The sequence below is a fragment of the Dasypus novemcinctus genome, chromosome 18, assembly GCF_030445035.2.
Source record: "Dasypus novemcinctus isolate mDasNov1 chromosome 18, mDasNov1.1.hap2, whole genome shotgun sequence".
NCBI classification, from domain to species: domain Eukaryota; kingdom Metazoa; phylum Chordata; class Mammalia; order Cingulata; family Dasypodidae; genus Dasypus; species Dasypus novemcinctus.
In genome coordinates this window covers 61,434,111-61,457,646 of record NC_080690.1, presented here as the reverse complement: position 1 = coordinate 61,457,646, position 23,536 = coordinate 61,434,111, and the positions used below count along the sequence as shown (strand labels likewise).

Here is a 23,536-nt window from a genome sequence, read left to right as displayed (position 1 = left end):
CCTCGGGAAGGATGCGCCCATGTCAAGCTCCGCCCCTATTCACGTCGTCCAATGACTTCCCCGAAGTTGGGAGGTGGGGTGAACAGGACAAGATTGTTGGTAAACGCGGAGCCACGTGCAGGCGCCGAAACTAGCGCTCGGGAGTCGGCGCATGCGTACTGGATAGTCAGCCTGTACGCAAGCGCGCGCTGCAGGGCGGAAGCGACGGTCGCGGCTTCACGTGTAATCTGCAGCCATGGAGGAAACTGTACAGATGGACTCTTACGTACGCCCTGAGGTTGGGGTCCGGGGCTCCGGATGCAGCCTCCGGCACTTCGCCTGTGAACAGAATCTGTTGTCCCGGCCGGATGGCTCTGCCTCTTTCCTGCAAGGTAAGACCGTTACTCAGGTAAATACAGCCGGCCTACCGTTCCTTGCTTGTATTTGTTTTGGGGACCGGCTTCTGTGTACCGGGCGCCTGTAACCGAGTGTCTCCCCACTCCGCGATACTGGTGCAGAACTTCTTACCTGGACGGAAGCTAGTCAGGTTGGGCTCCCTCTTGACTAGAAGGGGAAAGGTATTTCCCACCCTGCTAAGTATCCCGCAGAATTGATGAGGAGCAGACATCCCCATAAGAAGGAATACTCTTGAATGAGGAAAATCGCCTCGCTAGGGTAAATTTTCACCGTGACTAGATTCCTCCCCCTTTCCGCACTCACTCCCGGGCTTTGTACTGATATGGAGACCTGTGTATCCTAGTCATAAATGGACCAAAAGGCGGGGCAGATCTTTCTCAATCCAGGTGGGAACATCACCCTCAATATAAAGAGTGCTTATTTGGGGAAAAGACCTGCCCTGGTGTAAGGAGCAATTAAGCCGGTGATCTGCTGGTCTCCAAGGTTTTTATGCAAATAAAGGGCTGGCCTCAGGGATTTGTGGATGCGGGGATGAGTGTGGAAGGGGAAGGTCACCACTATGTGCATTGCCCTGTGACGGAAGGACCAAGGACCAAAGATGGCCTGCAGCCAGCTCCAGAATGCCACAGTCTTTGAGGAGAAAGCATGATGTTCTCCCAGCCTCAAAACTTTGAGCCAATAAATTCCCCTTCATTTAAGGAGGAAAAAAAAAGGGGGGGGGGATGGAGTTGAAGCAGTCAGTGAGAGGGGGAAAACCAGGAGATGGCGAAGCCTGGCGTCCAGAGAAGAACGCCTTTGAGAATTCAGAGTTAGTTGATTATGTCAATCCTACTGCGAGGCTGGGTCGGGTGGGGATAGAATAGACCTGGGGGATTGACCATTTGGAGGTCATTGTGACCTTGGCAGAAGCTGCTTCAGTGGAGTGGTGGGGTCTGGGAGAAAAGGAAGAAGAGGTGGTAAGTGAACACAACTCTTCAGGAATTTTGTTGTAAGAGGATAAGATAAACAAGGCAGTAGTTGAAGATGGGTGTGGGGCCGAGAGAGGAGCGAATTGCTGGAGCCATGTCCTTGCAAAGGCGAAGAGGAGGTAACCCTGTGCGTGGGCAGAGCACGGGGAGTTCACCTGGAGTAAGAGGAATGAAGACCCTGGCAAGGAGCAAGACTTCCTTGGGTATAACTTCCTTCTTCAGGGTGGATTCACCTGGATCCAGTGACACCCTCTGTGTGAAGGGCCAATTGGGTTTCCCGGAAGAGAAGCCCTGGACTGTGTGGCCGCCCCACCTCCCCAGCCCCTGGATAAATGGCTCTGACCTGGGAACCTTCCCAGGCCTTCGCTCAGGCTTAACTCTCTTGCTGAGTTCAGATGCCTGAAGTCTTTTAGAATTTTAGAAATCAGGAGAAAGACAGCCCTTCCTTCATTCTAAAACCCCAAAGCCACAGATCCTGGAGCAAGGGGAGTCTTTGCAGACCCTCAGAAGTGTGTTCTTGATAACACAAAATGCGTGTCAGGTTTCTCTTTGGGGGTGAAGGGAAAGTTCTGGTAGTGGATGGTGGTGAGGGTTCTACAACATTGTGAATGTGATTGATCTCACTGAATGGTATGCTTGGGAGGGGTTGGGATGGGAAGATTTAAGTTACATATTTGTTCTCACAATTAAAAAAAGAAAACCAAAGAGATAATGACAATTAAATATAATACATGATACTGGATGGGATCTAAGAGTGAAAGAGAAAAGACTCAAAAGGACATTATTGGGAAATAAGAAAAAGTTGGAATATAGACTATAAGCTTTATATCAACATTAAATCTCTTTTTTAAGATTTTGTTAAATCTTTTTTTTTGTTTTTAGATTTAATTACTTATTTATTCCCCCCTGTTGTCTGCTCTCTGTCTGTTCGCTGTGCGTGCTTCTGTGTCCACTTGCATTGTCAGGCAGTACCAGGAAACTGCATCTCTTTTTTTGTTGTGCCATCTTGCTAGTCAGTTCTCCACATGGGTGACTCCACTTCTGGGTGAGCTGTGTTTTTTGTTTTTTTTTCCACTTGGGGCACACTCCTTGCACATGGGGCACCCCTACGCTGTGTGGCACTCCTTACGTGCAGCAGCACGCCGCTTGGGCCAGCTTACTGCACGGTCAGGAGGCCCTGGGTATCGAACCCTAGACCCTCCATATGGTAGGCGGATGCTCTATCAGTTGAGCCACATCCGCTTCACTCAACTTTAAATCTCTTGAACTCTTTAACTGCACTTAACCTTAAGATTACTTAAAATATCCTGTGCATAGGAAATATATTGGAAGTATTATGTGTTCAAGGAGTATGATGTGTACAGCCTGCATACAAATGTTCAGAAAATGGATAAAATGAAATGGCAAAGGTGGCGAAGTGCTAAACTGAGTGGGTCTGGGTGTTTGGGGAGGTGGTGGTAAGTTGGAGTTCTCTGTATGGGGTTTGTATTTATGCAACTGTCCTGTAAGTTTGAAATGACTTCAAAATTAAAAGTTAATAAAACAGGCATGTTCTGAGGGTTGGCTTCAGAATCGCTAGCAAGATTGATAAAAATGGAGTGTTCCAGACCCCACATCCACCGACTCTCTTCCTTTTTTTTTTTTAAACGAATCAATTTTATTGAAACATGTCAATAAAGCATACAAGTCAAGGTATACAATCAGTGGTAATTGGTGTAATCACATAGCTGTGCATTCATCACTCCAATCATCATTAGAGCATTTTCATTATTTCAGCAATAATCATAAACAAAAAACAGACAAACAAAATTCTTCACCTCTCAATCTCTGTTTCCCTTGCTGTACGTAGCTGCTATTTCTGGCCGTTCTTGCACTATTATTTATTTATTTATTTAGCAGTTTTATTGAGATATAGTCACATACCATATGGTCTATCTAAAGTATATAATCACTGGCTTTTAATATAATCACATTCATCATCATAAAAAATTTTAGAATTATTTCATTACTCTGAGAAGAAAAACGCCAGCACTTTAGCATGCCTCCCCTAGACCTACATAACCTCTAATCAAATTCCATCTTTATAAATTGATTTATATTTACACTTTATATAAATGAAATTATACAATATGTTGCACTGTATATTTAGTTCATAGTAAAAAATGATATGATACAGTATTTGTCCTTTTGTGTCTGGCTTGCTTCACTCAACATAATGTCCTCCAGGTTTGTCCATGTTGTCATATGCTTCATGACTTCATTTCTTCCTATATCTGCATAATATTCCATCTTGTGAATACACCAGAATTTGTTTATCCACTCATCAGTTGATGGACACCTGGGTTGTTTCCACCTTTTGGCAATTGTGAATTTTGCTGTTATGAACGTAGGTGTGCAGATGTCTATTCATATCACTGCTCTCAGTTCTTCTGGGTAAATACCCAGTAGTGGTATTGCAGGGTCATGTGGCAAGTTCAATTCACTTTCTTTTAGGAACTGCCAAACAGTCCTCCACAGTGGCTGTACCATTCTGCATTCCCACCAACAGTGAATAAATGTTCCTATCTCTCCACATCCTCTCCAACATTTATCTGTATTTTTTAATAGTGGCCATTCTGATAGGTGTGAAATGATATCCTCATTGTAGTTTTGATTTGCATTTCCCTAATCATTAGTGATATTGAACATTTTTTCATGTTTTTTTTTTTGCCATTTTTATTTCTTCCTTGGATAAATAAATGTCTATTAAAGTCTATTCGAGTCTTTTTTTTTTCTTCAAAGATTTATTTATTTTTTCCCCCTTCCCCTCCTCCTGCCCTGCTGTTTTTGCTGTCTGTATTGTCTTCTCATTTACTGTCTTCTAGGCTTCATTGGGATTTTTTTTTAAAGATTTATTTATTTATTTATAACTCCCCCCCTTTCCTGGTTGTCTGTTCTCTGTGTCTATTTGCTGCGTCTTGTTTCTTTGTCCGCTTCTGTTGTCGTCAGCGGCATGGGAAGTGTGGGCGGCGCCATTCCTGGGCAGGCTGCACTTTGTTTCGCGCTGGGCGGCTCTCCTTATGGGCGCACTCCTTGCGCGTGGGGCTCCCCTACGCGGGGGACACCCCTGCGTGGCACTGCACTCCTTGCGCACATCAGCACTGTGCATGGGCCAGCTCCACACGGGTCGAGGAGGCCCGGGGTTTGAACCGCGGACCTCCCATGTGGTAGATGGACGCCCTAACCACTGGGCCAAAGTCCGTTTCCCTGATTATCCTTTCTGCTATTCTTTCTTTTATATTTTCCTCCAAGCCTCTCTGTCCTCTCTTTTTCTTTCAGGCTCTAAGGTTTCCCTAGTATTTCCCACAAAGGTGGATTCTTTTTACAAACTCTTAGTTTCTGTTTTTTTGTAAATATTTTACACTCACCTTCATATTTGAAGGATGGTTAATTCTTGGCTGGCAGTTTTTCTCTTTTCAGAATCCTATTTGTATTATATCACTGTCTTCTCACCTCCGTGGTTTCTGATGAGAAATCTGCACTCAGTTTTACTGGGCATCCCTTGTATGTGATAGTTTGCTTCTCCCTTGATGCTTTCAGAATTTTCTCTTTATCTTTAATATTTGACATTCTGAGTAGTACGTGTCTTGACTGATTGGGGTACAGTGCACGCCTTAAATATGTAAATTCATTTCTTTTGTTAGAGTTGGAAATTTTCAGCTATTATTTCCTCAGATACTCTTTCTACCCCTTTTCCTTCTCTTCTCCTTCTGGAATGCTCATGACACATATGTTGTTGCATTTCATGTTGTCGTTCAACTCTCTGAGCCCCTGGCCAATTTTTTCCATTCTTTTCTCTCTTCAATTTCAGCTGTTCTGTTTTCCGTATCACTTACTCTTTCTTCTATCATTTCGAGTCTGCTGTTGTATGCCCCTAATGTGTTTTTGATCCTGACCTATTGTGTCTTTCATTCCCAAGAGCTCTGTTACTTTCATATTCAGGATTTCAAATTCTTCTTTGTGCTTGGTAAATGTTGTCTTGATGTCATTTATTTCTTTAGCTATATTGCCTTTTTTAAATTATTATCTCTCTCCTTCCCCCTCCCCCCAGTTGTCTGCTCTCTGTGTCCATTTGCTGTGTGTTCTTCTATGACCGCTTCTATCCTTATCAGCAGCACTGGGAATCTGTGTTGCTTTTTGTTGCGTCATCTTGTTGTGTGGTGCCATTCTTGGGCAGGCTGCACATTCTTTCGTGCTGGGCGGCTCTCCTTACGGGGCGCACTCCTTGTGCTTGGGGCTCCCCTACACAGGAGACACCCCTGCATGGCAGGGCACTCTTTGCGCGCATCAGCACTGTGCATGGGTCAGCTCCACACAGGTCAAGGAGGCCCGAGGTTTGAACCACGGACCTCCCATGTGGTAGGTGGACGCCCTATCCATTGGGCCAAATCCATTTCCCCATATTGCCTTTTAACTCATTAATTAGATTTTGGAAATTTGTGCACATCTCACTGATTACTTCTCTCAAATTCTGCATCTCTTCTGGGACTTTGATGTATTCCTTTTCTTGGGCCATGTCTTCCATTTTCTTAGTATGACTCATAATTTTTTGCTTATGTCTAGGTATCTGAATAGCATGTAGTTTTCTCGGATGCTCAGTTTCTTTCTCTTTCATAGGGACTTGGTGGCAGGGCGCTGTGTGTTATTGCTGCTCTTTGATTCTTGGTTCAACCTCAGTCGTTAGGATTGTCCCTGTTAGTTGCTCAAAACTGGGCTCTGGACCCAGTAATGGCTTGCAAACCCACTTCCCTAGGGCCTTGGGGAGAGAAGCTATAAATTTTAGGTCAGAAAAAGCTTGTCTTATTCACTTTATTTTTCTCACATGCACGTCTTTCTTCTGCCAGCAAGTGGCACTCTTTGGCAGCCCTCTCAGTCAAAGCCTGGTTGGAGTGTGTTTGCTACTCCACAGACTGAATCAATGTGGTAGAGGATTCTGCCTGCAGGCTAAGAGCCTTGTAATTCAAACTTTCTCAGAGACAGCTCTCCAGCCTTCTCTGGCAGCCCCCTCCCTTTTCCCAGGTAGGAAGTAATTCCACTCCCCTCTGTGTCCTCCACAATCAGTCTTGGCCAGTAGAGAAGGAGATTAGGAGAGTTGGATCTCTTTAGTCCTAGATCTCAGTCGTCCCGGATCTCTTTAGTCCCTTGCTGGTTCCCAGGGCACACAATGGCACAGCCCTATCCATCCTGGAAGGGTTCCTGGGACACCGCAGACCATATTTGTGGGTCAGAAGCTGAGTCAGCCTTAGGCTGAGTCCCTCTCTCTCCCTTTTCCTGGAGTGGTGGAACCCTGGAGCCCCTTTGTCGGTAGCCGGCTCAGAGGCCTGAGAATTCTAAAGCGTCTACAGTGTGGGGTAGGGTGCTGGCAGCAGCAGGCGCTGGTTTCTACTCGCAGTTTTGCCATCGCGATTCCCTTCCTTTGTCCCTCTCTCTTTGGGTAGTGCCCAGCCTTCCCCTGGTGTTCTGAACCCTACAAGATCTTTTTTCCAGGCTGTTTCAGCCTGTCCTTTAGCTATTTTTCTGGGAGAAGAGAGTCCCGTATCTTTCTAGTCCTCCATCTTTCCAGAAGTTCTCTTCATTTTATTTTATTTTTTTAAGATTTATTTGTTTATTTCTCCCCCTCCCTCCGTTGTTTCTTCTCTGTGTCCATTTGCTGTGTGTTCTTCTGTGTCTGCTTGTGTTCTCATTAGGCAAGTCCGGGAACTAATCCTAGAATTTTCCGGAGTGGGAAAGAGGTGATTATTCCCTTCCACCACCTCAGCTCCCTGGTCTGCTGCGTCTCTTGTTAACTCTCCTCTGTGTTTCTCTTTGTTGCGTCATCTTGCTGCACCAGCTCTCCGCGTGGGCCAGCACTCCTGTGTGGGGCAGCACTCCGCGTGGGCCTGCTTACTGCATAGGCCAGCTTGCCTCCACCAGGAGGCCCTACGTATCTAACCCTGGACCTCTTATATGTAGACGGGATCCCCAAAAATGCCACGAGGAAGATACCCGTCTTACAGAGGGGGAGGCAGGGGCAGAGAAATGAAGTGGTCACGAGTGGCGGGTGAGGGTGGGGGTGGCCTGGCAAGCTCTGGCCACAGCTCACTGCTCACACTGTTAAGCTCTGGGCCTTGGGCCCCAGGAGCAGGGAAGGTGTGGGTGAAGGCTCCCCTGCTCTCTCCCCAGGTGACACATCCATCCTGGCAGGTGTGTACGGGCCGGCCGAGGTGAAGGTGAGCAGAGAGATTTTCAACAAGGCCACACTTGATGTGGTCCTGAGGCCGAAAATTGGGCTGCCTGGTAGGTGCCATGCGGGGTCTCAGAACGTCCATTGGGGACCTCCTGCCTGGCCCCATCCTTTGGCTGTCCCCAGCCCCTGCTCCACCCTCTCTTCCCCCTTTAGCTGCTTCTGTCTCTTTCTGATTCTTCTGCCCCACCTGCGTCTAAGTCTGTCTCTGTGTCTCAGCTTACCACTTTTCTCTTTACCTCCCTTTTTCTCCCTCAGTCCTCTCTCCCCTCAGCTCTCTCCTGACCCCAGCTCCCCTTCTTCCCATTGCTCTTTTGCCTCCCTCCACCTGCCCTTTGGCCCTCCGCCTCTGTCTCCCTCATTCCCAGGGGCTGGGCTCATCAGGTGGGGGTGGGCAGCAGCAGGAGACACGGGAATCCCAGGTCGTCATCGTCCCCCCCACCCGCAGGCACCTCCCTCGGAGGGGCGGGGGTGGCGTCGGTGGCACCAGGGCCAGCATCCGCCCTGTGGGAACCCTCCATCAGCCACACAGAGTCCTGCAGCTGCCCCAGGTGGGACTGCAGACCCTTCCCAGAGGACTTGGGGGAAATGACAGAAGGGAAGTGCCTGAACGCCCCTCCCTGCATCCCCAGGCGTGGCGGAGAAGAGCCGGGAGCGGCTGATCAGGAACACGTGCGAGGCTGTGGTGCTGGGAGCGCTGCACCCCCGCACCTCCATCACCGTGGTCCTGCAGGTCGTCAGTGACGCTGGTTCTGTATCCTTTCCCCAGGCCACTGCCTCCCCTTCTTCCTCATCCAGGAAGCCCTCCACAACCTCCTGATTGCCTCCCTGGCCAATGGGCATATACACACCTCTGCTAGCCAGGAAATCCTCCAAAGGCTTGATAGCACCACCTCCTTGGAGAAGAATAGAAAACACAGATTGAGTGCTTACCCTGTGCCAGGATCTGTCCTAAGTGCCCTACACATGTCAACTCACCTAACCGCACAGTAACTCTGTGAAGTAGGTGCTATGATTAGCCCTATTTTCCAGATGAGGAAACTGACAGCTGTTCTAGGTCACATGGCTAGTAAGTGGCAGAGCCAAGATTCAAACCCAAGCTGTCTGGTTCTAGAGCCCAGGGACCCTGGCAGATGGGGGTTCCTACATGCCCCGTGTTTCAGGCGAGGAAACAGGCCCAGAGAGGAGAGTTGCTTGCCTAATGTCATAGAGCTGGAAGGTAGTGGAGGCAGAACTGAGGCCCAGGCCTTTCTGACTCCAGAGCCTGTGCCATTGACCTTTGCTCTGCCTTTAACCTGGACTAGAGGCTTAGAGCACCGGGAGGCCTGAGCCAGCAAAGCCAGGGGGAGCAGGAATTCGAACTTGAAGGGTCTCCACAATTTGGGTCAGAGAGATTGAGAGTGAGGACTAGAGATGGGTGTTTCTAGAGGGGTCCCTTTGGGGCGTGGCCTGTGTTGAGCAGGCACTAGATCAGAGGAAGGGAGAAAAGGGCTGTTGGAACCCCCATGTTAAAAGAGAGGTAGAAGCTGAAATTCAGAGGGGTCAGTGGGAGAGCTAGGACTGACTGATTCTGTGGCACAGACCCTTAGCCACTTCACAAGACCTGGGGGACAGAGACACAAGGACACTGAGGCAGAGTCAGCTGTGTGGCCACAGTTGCACCCCCACCCTTGGCTGAGTCCCCTGGCTCCTGTCCTCACCCCTCTGCCTGCTCGATACCCAAGTTCAAGGCCTGGCTTTGCTGGTGCCTCTCCATGTGACCCTGGAATGCTTCTTTCCCTCTCTGGCCTGTTTCCCTGAATATAGTTGGCACATGCTATTGTATGTTTATTTGAATATCTTTATGATCTTCACTTAACAGAAAAGGAAATTGAGGCTCAGGGACGGTAAGTCCCTTGCTTGAGGTCACACAGTGGAGAGGAGGCAATGCTGGTTGTGGAACCAGGGCTGCTAGGTCCCACATCCCATTCTTTTAACCACTCCGTAATACTGCCTTTCTGTGATAGGTTAATGATGTCTGCCACTGGCACCAGCAGGTTGAAAGAGGCTTGAATGTGTTCTGCTTGCCAGCCACAGTAGGAATTCTTTTTTTTTTTAAGATTTATTTTTTTATTCATTTCTCTCCTCTTCCCCGCCCCTGCCCCGTTGTCTGCTCTCTGTGTCCATTCACTGTGTGTTCTTCTGTGTCCGCTTGCATTCTTGTCATGCGGCACCAGGAGGAAACTCGCTTTTTTGTTGTTGTTGCGTCATCTTGCTGTGTCAGCTTTCCTGTGTGTGTTGCACCACTCCTGGGTGGGCTGCGCTTTCCACATAGGACGCCTCTCCTTCTGGGGTGTACTCCTTGCATGTGGGGCACCTACGCGGGGAAACCCCCGCATGGCACGGCACTCCTTGTATGCGGCAGCCCTGTGTGTGGGCCAGCTCACTACAAGGGTCAGGAGGCCGTCGGTTTGAACCCTGGACCCTCCATATGGTAGGTGGACGCTCTTGCAATTGAGCCACAGCCACTTCCAGGAACTCTTCTTAACTGCTCCCTGTGGCACTGAGCTCCTGGCCTGTTGCCTGAACGCTGCCTGCATGGCGCTGGTGGATGCAGGCGTGCCCATGAGAGCCCTCTTCTGTGGGATCACTTGTGCCCTAGACTCTGATGGGAGCCTCGTCCTGGACCCCACGGCCAAGAAAGAAAAGGTAGGTGTCAAGATCAGGGTGGCTAACAGGCTGTGGGCAGACGGCTGTCCTCTGCTCTTTCCCTCAGCCTCACTCCTCTCTCAAAGTTGACCTGTGCCACCACAGTCCCTTGGCAAGCTCTGCCCGCTTCATCAGGTCCCTTTCAAATGCAAATGTAAAAACCCAACTCAGACTACCACAAGCAGAAAAGGAATTAATTGGCTTGAGTTCACATTGTCCTGGGGATCTGGTTATTTTGAATTGTTGGCCCAGTATCATAATGTTCACATCCATGCAGGAAAACCACAGAATGTAATGCAGGGTACTGGTTACGACCATGTCAGAAGGGCTAGAGGAGCACAAGGGAAGAAGGGTGATGCCCAGAGACATGTCACAGCCAGCTCTGGTTGCGTAGAAGACGCCCTGCCTCTGCCCTGGCTGGTAGGGTCCAGGAGTCACCGTGCCTCCACAGCGACAGGCCCCTGCCGCTGCCATAGGCACCTGCTGCTATGGAGAGCGAGGACCAGCATGCTTCTCCTTTCCTCCTGCTTTTCCAGGTCAAACCTAACTAGCAAGGGAGTCTGGGAAATACGGTTTACTGACTTCCAGCCCTGGCAGGACAGAACACGGAAGGGTGGGTAAGAGGCAGGGAGGCAGCAGGTGAATAGCCAGCACTGAGGCCACCTCGCTGGGACAGGGATACTTGTGCTTGTAAGTCTCCACCAGAACCATGTGCTTCTTGGAGTAAGGGGCATGGGAAAGTTCTACAAAGGAAAGTAGAGAGCTGTTAGACAAAGAAGTGGCAAAGGGGTGGTATATGGACAGAAAGTAACTGTACTTGATACGTGGGCACCTGGCTGTGGGACAGGAGAGGCCTTGAGGCTGAGGATCTGGGGCTTAGTCTAAGGGGACGGTCCAGGTCACCCACCACCTCGTACCTCTTCCCAGGAGGCCCGGGCAGTCCTGACCTTTGCACTTGACAGCGTGGAACGGAAGCTGCTGATGGCAACCACAAAGGGGCTCTACACCGATGCCGAGGTACCCGCGTGGGGGTGGGAGTGAAAGCCAGACTCTTGTCTGTGACCTGAAGTCTTGTCCCTGCTGTGCCCCAGACTCAGAAGCTCAAGGAAGCCCCTTGCTTCCATCCCTGTCTGTAAAAAGAGGGAGTTTTTCAAACTCTACAAACACAAAAGTCTTTAACAGGAAGCCCAACTGATCAGATAAAAAAGAGGACTAGCTCAGTCTGAACTCAGGAGGTGGGGGCATCCAAGGGCACCCCAGCTTCCTGCTAGAGTGGCTGCTGCTGTGGGATTCCTGGACCCCAAGAAATGGAGTTTGGAAACTGTTGAGCCAAATGGTCAAAAGTGCATTTCCAGCGTGGGTGTCTTACACATCTGGGGACACGTGTCAGGGGCTCTGATAGCAGGGCGCGAGATTATTTGGACTCAAAGGGCCCATGGCTCTAACATCCCAGGATCTCTCACATTCTGTGGGCTCCACGTTCTCAGGGCTCCAAGAGGTTGGGGTCTCCTCCAAGCTGTCAGCATCTCGGACCCCACTGGTCTAAAGGCCTTTAATTCCTTGTTCCCAAAGCCATCGCCATCTCTTTAATCTCCTCTTCCCCAGAAGGAGCCCACGAAAGGAAATGTGCTTGCAGTTCCCTCCCCACCTGCCCGGCAGAGCAGGCCTGGGCCTAGGTGAAGGGAGAGGTGGGAGGTGTGGGGGCTTGGGAACCAAGTGCAGTCAGGTCAGCAGGCTGCACGGGGGTCCAGGGATGGGTCCCCATCGCCGATGCGCCTCTCCCCCTCCCAGCTCCAGCAGTGCCTGGCTGCAGCCCAGGCCGCCTCGCAGCACGTCTTCCGCTTCTACCGGGAATCCCTGCAGAGGCGTTACTCCAAGAGCTGAGGCCAGCCGGGCCTGGGGCCCTCCTGCTGCCGCGACCCACCTCTTCCCGGCTGGCTGGCTGGCTGGCTGCAGTAAAGCAGCCCCCGGCACTGCCTCCACGTCCATGTCCTTGTGTGAGCTTGCGGTCGTGAAGCTCCTGCGGTGAGGACTGCGCCTCAGTGCCTGACCTGCCAGTGAGCTGGGGTACACCCCCAGGCCCAGGGGGCACAGTCACACCCCCAAGGTTAACGCTGGTAAGAGCTCGGATGTGGTGAGTGAACCCATCAGTGTTCGCTGATTGATCCCAACAGTACTCTGCGGGCACCTTCCGCCTGCGGCCCTGGGAGGTGCTCGGGAACCAGCAGTCACAAGCCCCCATAGCCCATGCTTAGGGGCCTGGGGGAGACGGGCAAATAAAACCAGTGTTTATCAGACGGGTGGTAAATGCCATGAAAAAAGAAGCAGGGAAGAAGGGTTTGGGGGTTGCAAACTGAATACATTGGAGAGGGAAGCCTTTGTGTGGGGGGAACCAAGTGCCACCCAGAAGCAAGTAAGGGAGCGAGTTCGGGGCTCTGGGAGGGGGAGCTTCCAGGCAGAGACGTGCAGCAAGGACCCCCTCCAGACAGACGAGGACCAACAGGGAGGTCAAGGACGAGGCCCTCCAGACCAGCAGGGAGGACCGTGTGGCTGGAGAGGGAGGAGGTGGAGCAGGGCGCGTCCAGCAGGGCCTGGCCAGCCCCAGGGAGGACGCTGGCTCTGGGTCAGAGGTTCTTCACCTCTTTTGTTTCACGGAGCCCTTTGCCAGTCGGGTGATAAACCATGGACCCCTTCTCAGAATGTAGCGGCAGATAGTTTTATGACACTCGACATCAGAGGGCAGAGAAAATTGATTTTTTTCAATTCAAGCTCATGGAACCCCTGAAGTGGGGTCCATGGATTCCTGGTTAAGAACCCCTGCTCTAGATTCTTCTTTACTCCTATGATTAATTAATCCTTTGACTTAATACCCATGATTCATGGGTTGACTCGCATCCCCCACAAAGACACATTTTAAGTCCTGTGGATGTGAAGTCATCTGTAATTTGTAAATAGGAGTGTTGTGGCTTCAGCCATTTCTTTTTATTTATAGCTTGTGTTCAGTGCAAATCAACCCCATAAGAAGTTATCACTCAAAGCATAAATACACAATATACAATCCAAAACAGGTGCTGTAAGTAGGAGCTTCAGGGTGAGGCCGGATGGAATCAAGGCTTAGGCCACTGTGACTGCAGCCCTGAAGGAGGGGACCTGGGTGCAGGGTCAGCCAGAGACAGCCGGCGTGTGACCAAGGGAGAGGGAGAGCTGGGGGCTGGGGGCAAGCCCACACCAGGACACCGTGGAGACTTGAGAGGAAGCCGTGATTTGGGGCTTCTGGCCTCCAAGACAAGGAATTCCTGCTGTTGAAGCCGCCCCGCCTGCCTGTATTTGTTACAGCAGCCCAGGCACACTAAGACAAGCCATCTTCAGAATCCCCTCAAATAGACACTGAAACAAGCTCAGCAGCCACTGAGGTCACCTGCAGGGCGGCTGGGGAGACCCATTCCTGAGCCCTCACCGGCACCCGTGAGGCTGTGGTGCTGCATCTTAGTGGTTCTCAACCAGGGGTGGTGGCACCCCCAAGGGGGCATTTGGAAGCATTGTTTCTGTTGTCACTTGACTACTTTCGACCCAGATAATTTTTGTGAGCACGAGCTAAGATCTGTGCAGCCTGCAAGGAACAATGCACACCTGGGCCACCTGGCTGCCAGGTCCTGCTGGGCACTGGCATTTGGGAGGTTTATGATGAAAATGACCTGTCCATGGGGCCCGTAGCCACATGCTGCAAGCAGTTCGGCTGTCACACAGACTTCCCAAGAGAACCCTACCAGGTGAGCGTCACCTACATAGCCAAGAAGGAAACTCATACATATCTTCACCTTGAAATGGCCCACACTCAACACTCAGGAGACCAGACAGGGGCTAGGGTTCTCCTCTCACGGGATCTATCGGGATGGCATTAAACCAAGCGAGAAAACTAAACCACCTTTCATTTTGTTACTGATATCAGGTGACCCCACTTATTAAGCACCTCCCACTGCCTCAGCCAAGTGCTGGTAACAGGTGTCTTGCCTGGCCACCCCCCTGCCCCTCCCCCTCTTTCTGGAACCAGCACTGAAGCTTCCTGAAGGACCCACCCCCAGGCCCTGCCAATAGCCTGGGAAGGAAGACCTCTGGGGTACTTGAGCTGCCGAAGCTGCTGGGGTCACTTTTCTCCCCAAGACTGGGAAGCCCGGAATGAGGCTGACAGCAAGGGGGGCCAGAAGCCAAGCAGAGCACACCCCGACTGTAGCTGGGCTGGGAGCCCGCTCTGCCTCAACGTCCTCGCTTCCCTTTTGTCGATTACCACGACCGACCGGCAGGCGTTGGGTTTCTGCCACCTGCGATGGGAAGAGCTCAGGAGACAGCGCCTCCGGTGTGACGTGACTGGCCCCGCCTCCCCACCCCCAGGAGTGGAAGAAACCTGAGGCCCTAAGTGAAGTCCCGCAGGCCAGTCACAGACTGCAATCCTGTCTCCCCACTTCTCTGCTCTTAACGCTGGCAGACAGTGCAAAAATGGAAACCCTCAGCCCCTCTGGGTCCACCCTCTCTGCTTCTCAGGTGTCACCCCGGCCCATCCCTTGCTGGCCCCAGCCACCCCCGGGTCCCTCCCACCTTGCCCACGCACGACAGGCACAGGTTTGGCTGCAAGAGCGTCAGGTGTTTAATGTTGCGGAGCCGCCGTCAGGCACGCGATGGCCAGAAGGGGAGGGGGCGTCCAGCTCGCTCCCGCGCTGCCGCCGTCCACCTGCATCGCTCGCTCCACCCGCGGACGCGCTGGGGTGCTGGCCTCTGGGTTCACAGTGGGGCCGCAGGGGCCACTAGGGCGGGTCGCGGGAGGCGAGGTAGGCAGCCAAGCTCACCAGGGCGGCCGCGTACGTGCACACGCCCAGCGCCACGGCCAGGACCCCCAGCAGCAAGGCGCGGCGGGAGGCGGCCCCTGCCCCCTGGACGTCCCCCTGGGCCCAAGCCTTGTTGGTCTGTGGAAGCAGTGGGTAGCGGTGACCCACACGTCCCCTTATCCCCATCCCGCTTCCCACAAACCCAGCCCCTTCCCTCCCGGTCCCCCCCACCCCACGCGACATATCCATTCATTCATTCAAGTATTCCACAAACGGATACAGAACACCTACTATGAGCCAGGCACAGCTGGGCACTGGAGTTACTGGGTGACATGTTTAAAGAACTATACATACATACATTGCTACATGTCATTGTTCTAATGCATTTGGTTGGAGCTGACCCAAGTGTCACAGAGTGACAGACCCAGGATTCAGGTCCGTTTCTTCGCCACCACACAGTACAGCCTCTGATGCAGCCTGCCTCATTTTACCCTGGCACGTCAGCATGGGGATCCTTCGCTCCAACTATTCCCCCACCCCACTCCCCAAGGCATGGCTTTTCTATTTTTTTAAAAAATGCCTTTTTCTTTTATACCCAGTTCCCTTCCCCACCCCAGATGTGCCTCGTGCAGATTTTTTGGTATGCTTTCTTGCCAAATGTGCACTGTTTTATGCACAGAGGTTTTTCAGCAATTTTTTTTACAGATAATTTTAAACAGCCACTGAAAGAGACAGAATGGACCAGTGAGCACCCACGTACCTGCCACCAGCTTTAGCAATGATCAACTCCCGGCGCTGCACCCACATCCCCACCCACTTCGCACACACACCTTGTCCCCAGGTCATTGCGAGTGCACAAGTATTTTCTCAACTGGCTTATAAACCTCATTCTGTGTCTCAGTCTGTCTGACCTTGCAGCCGGAGAAAGCTTTAGCCTGCTGTTTTCCTGCTGCCTGGCACTCTCCACCACATGCCCTCCCCCACCCCCCAGGGATGGATGCCAAACCCCAAAGCTACCTTCGTCTCTACCAACACAACCCATCCATCCACCACCACTTCCTGCCTAGACGCCCCCGGAGCCTCTCCACCGGTCTCCCCTGCACCTGCCACTCGCAGGTTGGGAACTGGAATGATCTGATAAAAATACAAATCTGAAATATCACATACCCTCACGCCCTGCTCTAAAGCCGTCCACAGCTCCCCACTGCTCTCGGGACAAAGACCAGAATCCTCTCCGCAGTGATGACCATGTTCCAGATGTGCACTCACCACGGCTGGCTACCGAGCACTTGAAATGTGCCGGTCTGAACTGAGATGTGCCATGAATGTAAAATACACACCAGACCCCAAAGACTTAGGAGAAGAGAAAAAGGTGTAAGGTTATCTCGTTTGTTTTTGTTTTTTTTTTAATACTGATGGCATATTGCAATTACTGTATTTAGGATTTCCTGAGTTAAGTAAGATCTATTATTGCAATAATTTCATCAATTTTTTACTTTTTATTTTACTGTGTCTATTTAAAAATTAAAATTACGTATGGGGCTCACATTATATTTTTGCTAGGCAGCGCTTGTCTAGAAGGCCCTGCATTCAGTTGTCCATCTGCCCATTCATTCGCTCTTGCTTGCAGGCATGCATTTCAAATACGTGAATGCCTACTATACTCCATGATCAACCAGAGATTGACCTTCAACACTCACATGCTAGCAGGGGAGGGAAGCCGAGGAGACCCAAAAGGAGGAAATAAATACCCAGATATTCCTGGTAGTGGTCAGGGTTTTGTGGGAAAATATAGGCGTAAGAGAATGAGGAGCTGAGCTGCTTTGGTCACGATGGTCGTGGAGTCAGTGACACCTGAGCGGATCTCTGAGTGATGAGAGGTGACGCCTTCACTCTCACTTTGTGAATCCTTCCTCGGCCTTCAGATCTCAGCTTTAGGATTATTTCCTTTGGTATCAGCTTCCCTAACCTTCAGGACTAGATAAAATCCCACTATTACATGCTCCCCTAGCACCACACAACTCTGCTCTGTACATCCAACCAAGCTGTGACTCCTTTGCAGCTAGGTCTCCAGGTGTGAATTAGAGGTCCGGAGAAGATCTGGAAGAAGAGTGAGGAGACGGCACCCGTGCTTGCTGCTTTAGCAGGGAAGCCCCTTTGCCTTCTTCAGCTTCCTGGGTGGTGGCGGTACGACTTCTTGCCCTTGTTCTCTGCTACCTTATGGCACTGGGTGTCCCTTCTTCCTCCAGCCCCGCCTCCCGTGCAACAGCAGCCTCAGAGGCGGCCGCTGCCCAGGTGGGCTGTTCCGTGGTGCTCTGAGGTGTCCACGGGCCCAGCCAGCACCTGCCCCTTCAGCTCCTCTGTGGTTTCAGGAGCCCTGAGTCCTACGTTCATCCTCATTTCCTCCTGGCTGGTCTCCCCTCTTCTCCCCTTGCCCCCTAACATTCACCACAGGGCAGCCGGGGGACCCAGGCCCAGGCACGTCCTCCTCTGCTCACTGCCCTGTGCCCTGTGCCCTGTGCCCTCACCTCTCACCACAGTCTCCCTCGCTGAGGCCACTCCAGGCCTGTGGGCCTCCTCCCTGCTCCTGGGACGCCACTGCTCCTGCCTCAGGGGCTCCACGCTGGCTGCTCCCTCTGCCTGAATGCTCTTCCCTCAGGTATCTGTGCAGCCACGGAGTCACTTCCTGCCACTGTCCTCATCTCAAGGCCTTCCCAGGTGACCTGAGCTACTACTTGACTGCCCCTACCACTCTTCCCTGCTTTAGTTTTCTCCTTAGCATGTGGCCTAGTATAAACTATAAGTAAACTTACTTATCTTGTTTACTATCGATCTCCCTGACGGGAATGTCACTTCCTTGAGAGTGAGGGACTTTGTTTTGTTCATTGTTATATCCACAGTACCTAGAACAGGGCCCGGCCCACAGCAGGTGTTCAAGAGCTATTTGCTGAATGAATAGAGTCTGTGAACACACCCATAAAGATATACAGGGACACACACACATGCATTTACAGTGACACCACACAATACAGACATAGAGACACCACACAATATACACATATATAGTGACACCACAAAATGTACACACACATAAAGACACCACACAATATATACCCTCACGCTGAGCCATCACACAATACATATTCATGTAACACCATGCAACACACACACACACACACACACAGACTGACCTTCTGAGCTAGGCAGAAGGCTGCGATGCCCACAGGCCAGAAACAGCACAGCATGGAGAAGACAGCCAAGCCGAGGTGGTCGTGCGGTAGAAGCGGGGAGAGGCGGCCGCCGCCGTCCCACTCTGAGTCACTGTCACTGGATGACGTGTCCTATGGGCAGGATACGGGCCTGGGTGGGCACCTCCAACCCCCCTCCCTACCCCACTGCTCCACTCCCCAGAGCTTCCACAGACCAACAGCCCAGAGACCGTCTTCAAGACGGAAGAAGGTTCCGGGTGATGGGTTCTTGACTTTTTGCATCCTGGATTCCTTCGAAGGGAAGCTGGAGACTGACCTGAGAGAAAAGTGGGTCTCCACCCAATGCTTTGAGTTCAATTTTGAGGGGTTCACAGGCCCAATCATAGACACAACAATTGCTTATAAACTTGAGTTAAAAACCTTTGAAATGGAGAAAGACCCCATCAGGGACAGAAACCTGCCAAAAGACGGACTAGGCTGGTGGCCTAAATTACAGGGACTGACTTGCCTGCTGACAACTATGGATTCCGGATAAAACGGGCTTTTAAAAAAAGCTTGGGGGCGGCGGGAAGTGAGTGTTTGAAAAATAATAAAAAATAAATTACACCCCCCCCCCAAAAAAAATCTTTTGAGCATCAAAGAGCTCAGAAGTTTTAAGTAATTATTTTAAGGCCAGAACTGAAATGAAAACCAAGGTTGACTTAACAGGAGAGGTTAAATGAGCACAGAAGGTCTCTTGACCTGCAGCTATTTGCCAGTCCAAGAAAATGTGAACATTTATTCAAATCTTGAACTAGATTAAAAATGATCTCTAAATGATAATACCTCCAGGCAGTTGGCCGAAGTAAACCATATCCTCTCCAGAAGAAGATACCCTCATTAAATTAATCCTAAAAATAATTTCCCAAATACAATGACTAGCATACAGTCAAAAATAACCAGGCACACATGGCACCATGGATGAGAATCAGCATAAATAATAAGGCCCTCAAAGTCTCAAATATTGGAATGATCAGACACAAACTATGTAAAAATGATGCTTACTATATATGGCAGATTACATTTTCCCAAAATGGCCACAGCAATCCCTCCCAGCCCAGGCGCTCTTCTTGCAGTGTGACTTTGGCACTCCTCTCATCAAGAGGTGTGGCTTCTGCCACCCCTTGACCCTGTGACTCACTTGAACTAAAAGAATGCAGTGGCAGTGACGGTGCATGACTTTCAAGTCAGGAAAGGTGAGGTGGCTTCTGCTTTGCTGAATACTCAGGCTCGGTTTAGCACTCGGAGGAGCCGCCATGCTCTGAGGAAACCCAAACCAGCCCTGGGCCTCAGGTGGAAGCCCTGGGACTACACGGAGAGAGAGAGAAACACCAACCCACCCCTGCCTCGGCCCCACAGGGTTCTTCCAGCTGCAGCCAGTGCCTGCCTACCAGAAAGGCCTGAGAGACCCTGAGGCAAAACCGCCTGGGACCTTCCAAAATACCCACCCCACAGAAACCCAGAACACACAGAACAGGGATTGTTTTACAATCCTGGTTTTGGGGTGATTTGTTATGTGGCAACAGTAACTGGGAAACTGTATTTAAGAAATAAACAAGTTTGAAAATACATACCAGAATAAGAAGTTATTTTTTTTTTAAGTGGCATTAACTTGAGACAAAACAAAACAAAGCAAACCAGAGGCCGGAGGTGCATCTGCTGGGGAGACAGACAGATGGACAATGGAAGTCAGAGATCAGAGGGAAGACAGAGAACCAGAGGCTTGGGAGCAAAGACGAGACCAATCTGGAGAGACAAAGGTGAAAAGAAACAGAGAAGACACAGAACAGGAAAAAGCTAACTGGACAAGAGGAAATCCACGCTCAGCTGGGAAGTGAGACTCTAGGCCTAAGTTAGACATTCCCAGTCAACCACCTGGCTGGTGACCAAAACTGGGTTCACCCACAGCCCCCTCCGGGGCTCCTGCCTCTCCTACCTCAATGTCGGGGGGACCTGGCTCCCCCAGGCCAGCGCTCACAGAGGGAAGAGGTGGTGGTGGGGACTGCCAACCCCTCAGGGGCCCCGCAAAGGCTGTCTCTCTCAAGGGGGCCCCCAGGTCAGGCTTGCCAGGCTTCTGGGCAGGGGGCTCGCAGCCCACGCTCGCCAGCAAAGGCTGCTGGAGCTCACGAAGACCGGGTGGGTCCATGGCCGGGAGGCGAGGGGAGGGGGAGCTCCGGGAGGGGTTTCCTGGGGGTAGAGGGAAGAAAAATCCAAGTTAGAAGTTTATATTTATCCTTCGCCTGACCCAGACCCGGCCTGTCTCTGGGGAGACTCAAGGCAGAGACTGGCTACTTCCTCCACCCTCAGACCCATTTCACAGGTGAGAAAAGTGAGGCCCAAGTTGGGAAAGGAACTGAGTGGTCTGGACAGTTAATTCTGGGCTCTTCTTTCCTCGGGCCAAAACTATGACCTCCCCCTTCTCTCGTGCCAAGTATCTGTTGCACACTTGCCCCACGAGCCGCCTCCATACACATGCATCCCACCTCCACACACCCTTCACACACGCAGCCTCCCATCTTAATGACCCTTTCCGTGCCTCTCTAGACCCCATTCTCCCGCCTCCCCACCCAGCTCCCCTGTCCCCCAGGCCTGCACAGAGGAACTTCCCTTCTTCCCAGTCCCCTGCCACACAAGACCCATCCAGGCACCCTGACCCCCACCTCCACGCCTGCACCCCCAAGTACCCCCTGCACACTTGCCCCAAGCAACATCCGCTCCCAGAAAACATCCCTCCCAGGCCCTCAGCCTTCTTACACACTCATCCCAAGTGTCTCCTTGCACACTCCTAACACTCACACCACGCAGCCCCTGGCACCCTCCCCTGTGCCCCTCACTGCCCCGGCCCCCAGCACCAACCCGCACCAGGGCCCACGCAATGCCGGCCGACTCCACCCGCACCCACGACCCCACACAACTCTGGCACACACACGCCTCTCCACGCACTCCCGGCTTTGCCGGAATCCCCTTTTGCACGCCTGCCCCCATTCCACCCCAACCGCACCACACACACGCACGCGCTCAACACACCGCAGAGAACAGGGCGCTCGCCCCGCCGTCCCCCTAGGGCGCCCCGAGCCTGGTGCCCACGCTCACTCCCAAGCTGGGAGGCGCCGATTTCCTCGCCAAGGGTTTGCCTCCACTTCCCCAACGCCAGAGCGCCGGCGGGGGGATCCCCCCAGAGCGTCGCCCCTCACTCACCGCCCACCGCCGCGCGCCGGGACTTCCTGGGCCCCCGCCCGCGTCCCCGCCCGCGTCCCTGCCGCCCGGGGCAGGGCGGCTCAGCGAGCGCCGCGGCGCGGGGTGCGGGGCCGGGGGGCGCCGGGTCTGCGCGCTCGGTGCGCGCCCCTCGCAGCCCCCGGCCCGCGGCGCGCGGGGGCGGGGACGGGGGGCGGTGGCCTCCCGGGCTCCGCCTCCCCGGGGCCGCCGCGGAGGGGGCCTTGAAGGCCGACGTCAGCGCGGGTTCTGGTCGCCGCTCCCCGCCGTGTGCCCGGCGGCCGGGGGTCCCGGGGGCAGGAACCTGCTCAGAGGCCCGTTCGCTCGGAGCCCAGGCCCAAGCGCTGCGGGTCTGGTGAGGCTCCGCCGCCCCCGCCCGGATCTCCAGGGCCCGGCTTGGCCCTGCCAACCCTCCTTCCTCCCTGTTCCGAGTAATAATAACAAGGCCTTATTGTGTGTGCACGGTCCTCTGTGTTTTATATATACACTTACAAATTTATTCCTCACAACAACCCCATGAGGCTCTATCACGTCTGTTGTCCCCGTTTTACACGGAAGGAAACAGGCACAGAGAGGTTAGGTAATTTGCCTAAGATCACATCGCTAGTTCAACAATACTGTGCAGTATGCACTGAGTGCAGACTGCAGCCCCGGCACTGTGTTAAATTCTTTTACATTTCTCACGGCATTGATTCCTCTCGGTAGTTCTAGTTTTAGCCCCATTTTGCAGATAAGCAAACTGAGGCTCAGAATTGCGTGGACACTTGGGCAAGGTGGCAGGACTGATAAGGGTGATGAGGGAGGTGTGTGGGGAGCCCGAGTATAACTCAGGGCAGTCAGCCTGCAGGGCCGGAGGGGAGGGGAAGAAGCAGAGGCAGAAAGTAAGGTGGGCTGGAGCCTTCCAGCAGGGGGCAGCTGAGATGGGCATGGGGCAGGGATGGGTTGATGCACTGATAATCTGGCTGCACAGTGGAGGTTAGGAGTCAGTGTTTTGGCCCACACAGACCTGGGCCCCTATCCAGGTTCTACAAGTTTACTTGCTGTGTGACCTCCGGACAATGCCTTTGCCTCTTTGAACCTCAGGTTCTTCATCTATAAAATGGAGACAGTACTCCCTGCCTCTTAGATATGCTAACATACATATAGCCCTTAGATTAAGTGCACTGACAAACATCCAACGTTTCACCAAAGGCTGGCAGAGCGTAGGTTCTCGGAGCATGTTGATGGTGATTATTCATATTCATGATATTATTTACATCGATCTCCATCATTCTGATTAAGGGGCCCTCTTCACCCTGCAGGCCCCCACCTCCTTCAGGGAGCCAGCCCACCTTGCTTGCCCTGGCCTCCCCTTCCAGAAGCCCTCCGCTTCACCAGTCACAGCCAGACCAGAGGATTCCCCAGCCCGAGGTGGGGCCAGAGTCGGAGTTCCCTCGCTGCGGGGCTCTGTGCCAAGAGTCCAGACGCTGGAGCTGGCACGGGCCCTACTCCTGCGGAGAGCAGATGGTGTCTGCGAGTGCACTTGGCTCAGCCAGAGATTCTGTCAGATGACAGAGACGGGGAGACCCAGGGCAGGATTGTTTTACCCAGAACAGACAGACAGCCCGTTCCTCTCTATCTCCCTCAGGTAGTGCTTGTTTTCTTGGGTCACTCATCACTATGGCATCTTGGACTTTACATTTCTTTTGTTTGTAGTCTGAATTCCCCCCATGTCAGTGTCAGCTGGAGGACAGGCATTTGGTCTGTTTTGTTCACTGCTGTGCCTCAGGGCCTAGAGCAGTGCCTGGTACAGAGCAGGCCTTCAAAACATATTTGTGGGAAGCAGGCATGAAGCCCCTCCAGCCTCAATGTTCCACGGACTCTCCAAGCTCTGCAGGCCACCCTACAGAGCGCTTCCCTTCCAACTAGACCTCTCTGGCCACAACCGACCCCGCCTGTCCC

General features: G+C 52.3%; 2 protein-coding genes across 6 annotated transcripts; one reads left to right on the top strand and one right to left on the bottom strand.

The window, feature by feature from the left end:
• Positions 1–180: 180 nt before the first annotated feature.
• Positions 181–12,611, top strand: EXOSC5 (exosome component 5). The gene is made up of 6 exons (XM_004479901.5): positions 181–371; positions 7,566–7,679; positions 8,259–8,380; positions 10,174–10,314; positions 11,242–11,331; positions 12,106–12,611. Exons 1-6 carry the CDS (start codon positions 236–238, stop codon positions 12,196–12,198), a joined length of 696 nt encoding a protein of 231 aa, XP_004479958.1. The 5' UTR covers positions 181–235; the 3' UTR covers positions 12,199–12,611.
• Positions 3,003–21,745, bottom strand: TMEM91 (transmembrane protein 91). Of its 5 annotated transcripts, XM_058280303.2 has the most exons (5): positions 21,581–21,739; positions 20,319–20,569; positions 18,326–18,475; positions 8,478–8,522; positions 3,003–7,109 (listed from the first exon to the last, which is right to left on the bottom strand). In XM_058280303.2, the coding sequence occupies exons 2-5, from the start codon at positions 20,526–20,528 to the stop codon at positions 7,104–7,106; spliced, it is 411 nt and encodes a 136-aa protein (XP_058136286.1). In that variant the 5' UTR covers positions 20,529–20,569; positions 21,581–21,739; the 3' UTR covers positions 3,003–7,103. The 5 variants fall into 5 exon arrangements, with proteins under 5 accessions (XP_058136286.1, XP_071065380.1, XP_058136280.1 ...); XM_071209279.1 differs by lacking the exon at positions 3,003–7,109 and having other exon boundaries at positions 8,364–8,522; positions 21,581–21,745; XM_058280297.2 differs by lacking the exons at positions 3,003–7,109; positions 8,478–8,522 and adding an exon at positions 12,433–15,113 and having other exon boundaries at positions 21,581–21,740.
• Positions 21,746–23,536: the final 1,791 nt, after the last annotated feature.

Bases quoted from the DNA above. Each gene is read 5' to 3' on its own strand.
- EXOSC5 (XM_004479901.5), top strand. From the start codon at position 236: ATGGAGGAAACTGTACAGATGGACTCTTACGTACGCCCTGAGGTTGGG. The intron at 372-7,565 runs GTAAGACCGTTA...CTCTCTCCCCAG, and splicing joins CTCTGCCTCTTTCCTGCAAG to GTGACACATCCATCCTGGCA. The intron at 11,332-12,105 runs GTACCCGCGTGG...TCCCCCTCCCAG, and splicing joins GGCTCTACACCGATGCCGAG to CTCCAGCAGTGCCTGGCTGC.
- TMEM91 (XM_058280297.2), bottom strand. From the start codon at position 20,528: ATGGACCCACCCGGTCTTCGTGAGCTCCAGCAGCCTTTGCTGGCGAGC. The intron at 18,476-20,318 runs GTAGGAGAGGCA...TCCTGCCCATAG, and splicing joins CAGGTCCCCCCGACATTGAG to GACACGTCATCCAGTGACAG. The intron at 15,114-18,325 runs GTCAGTCTGTGT...GACCCGCCCTAG, and splicing joins CCTTCTGCCTAGCTCAGAAG to TGGCCCCTGCGGCCCCACTG.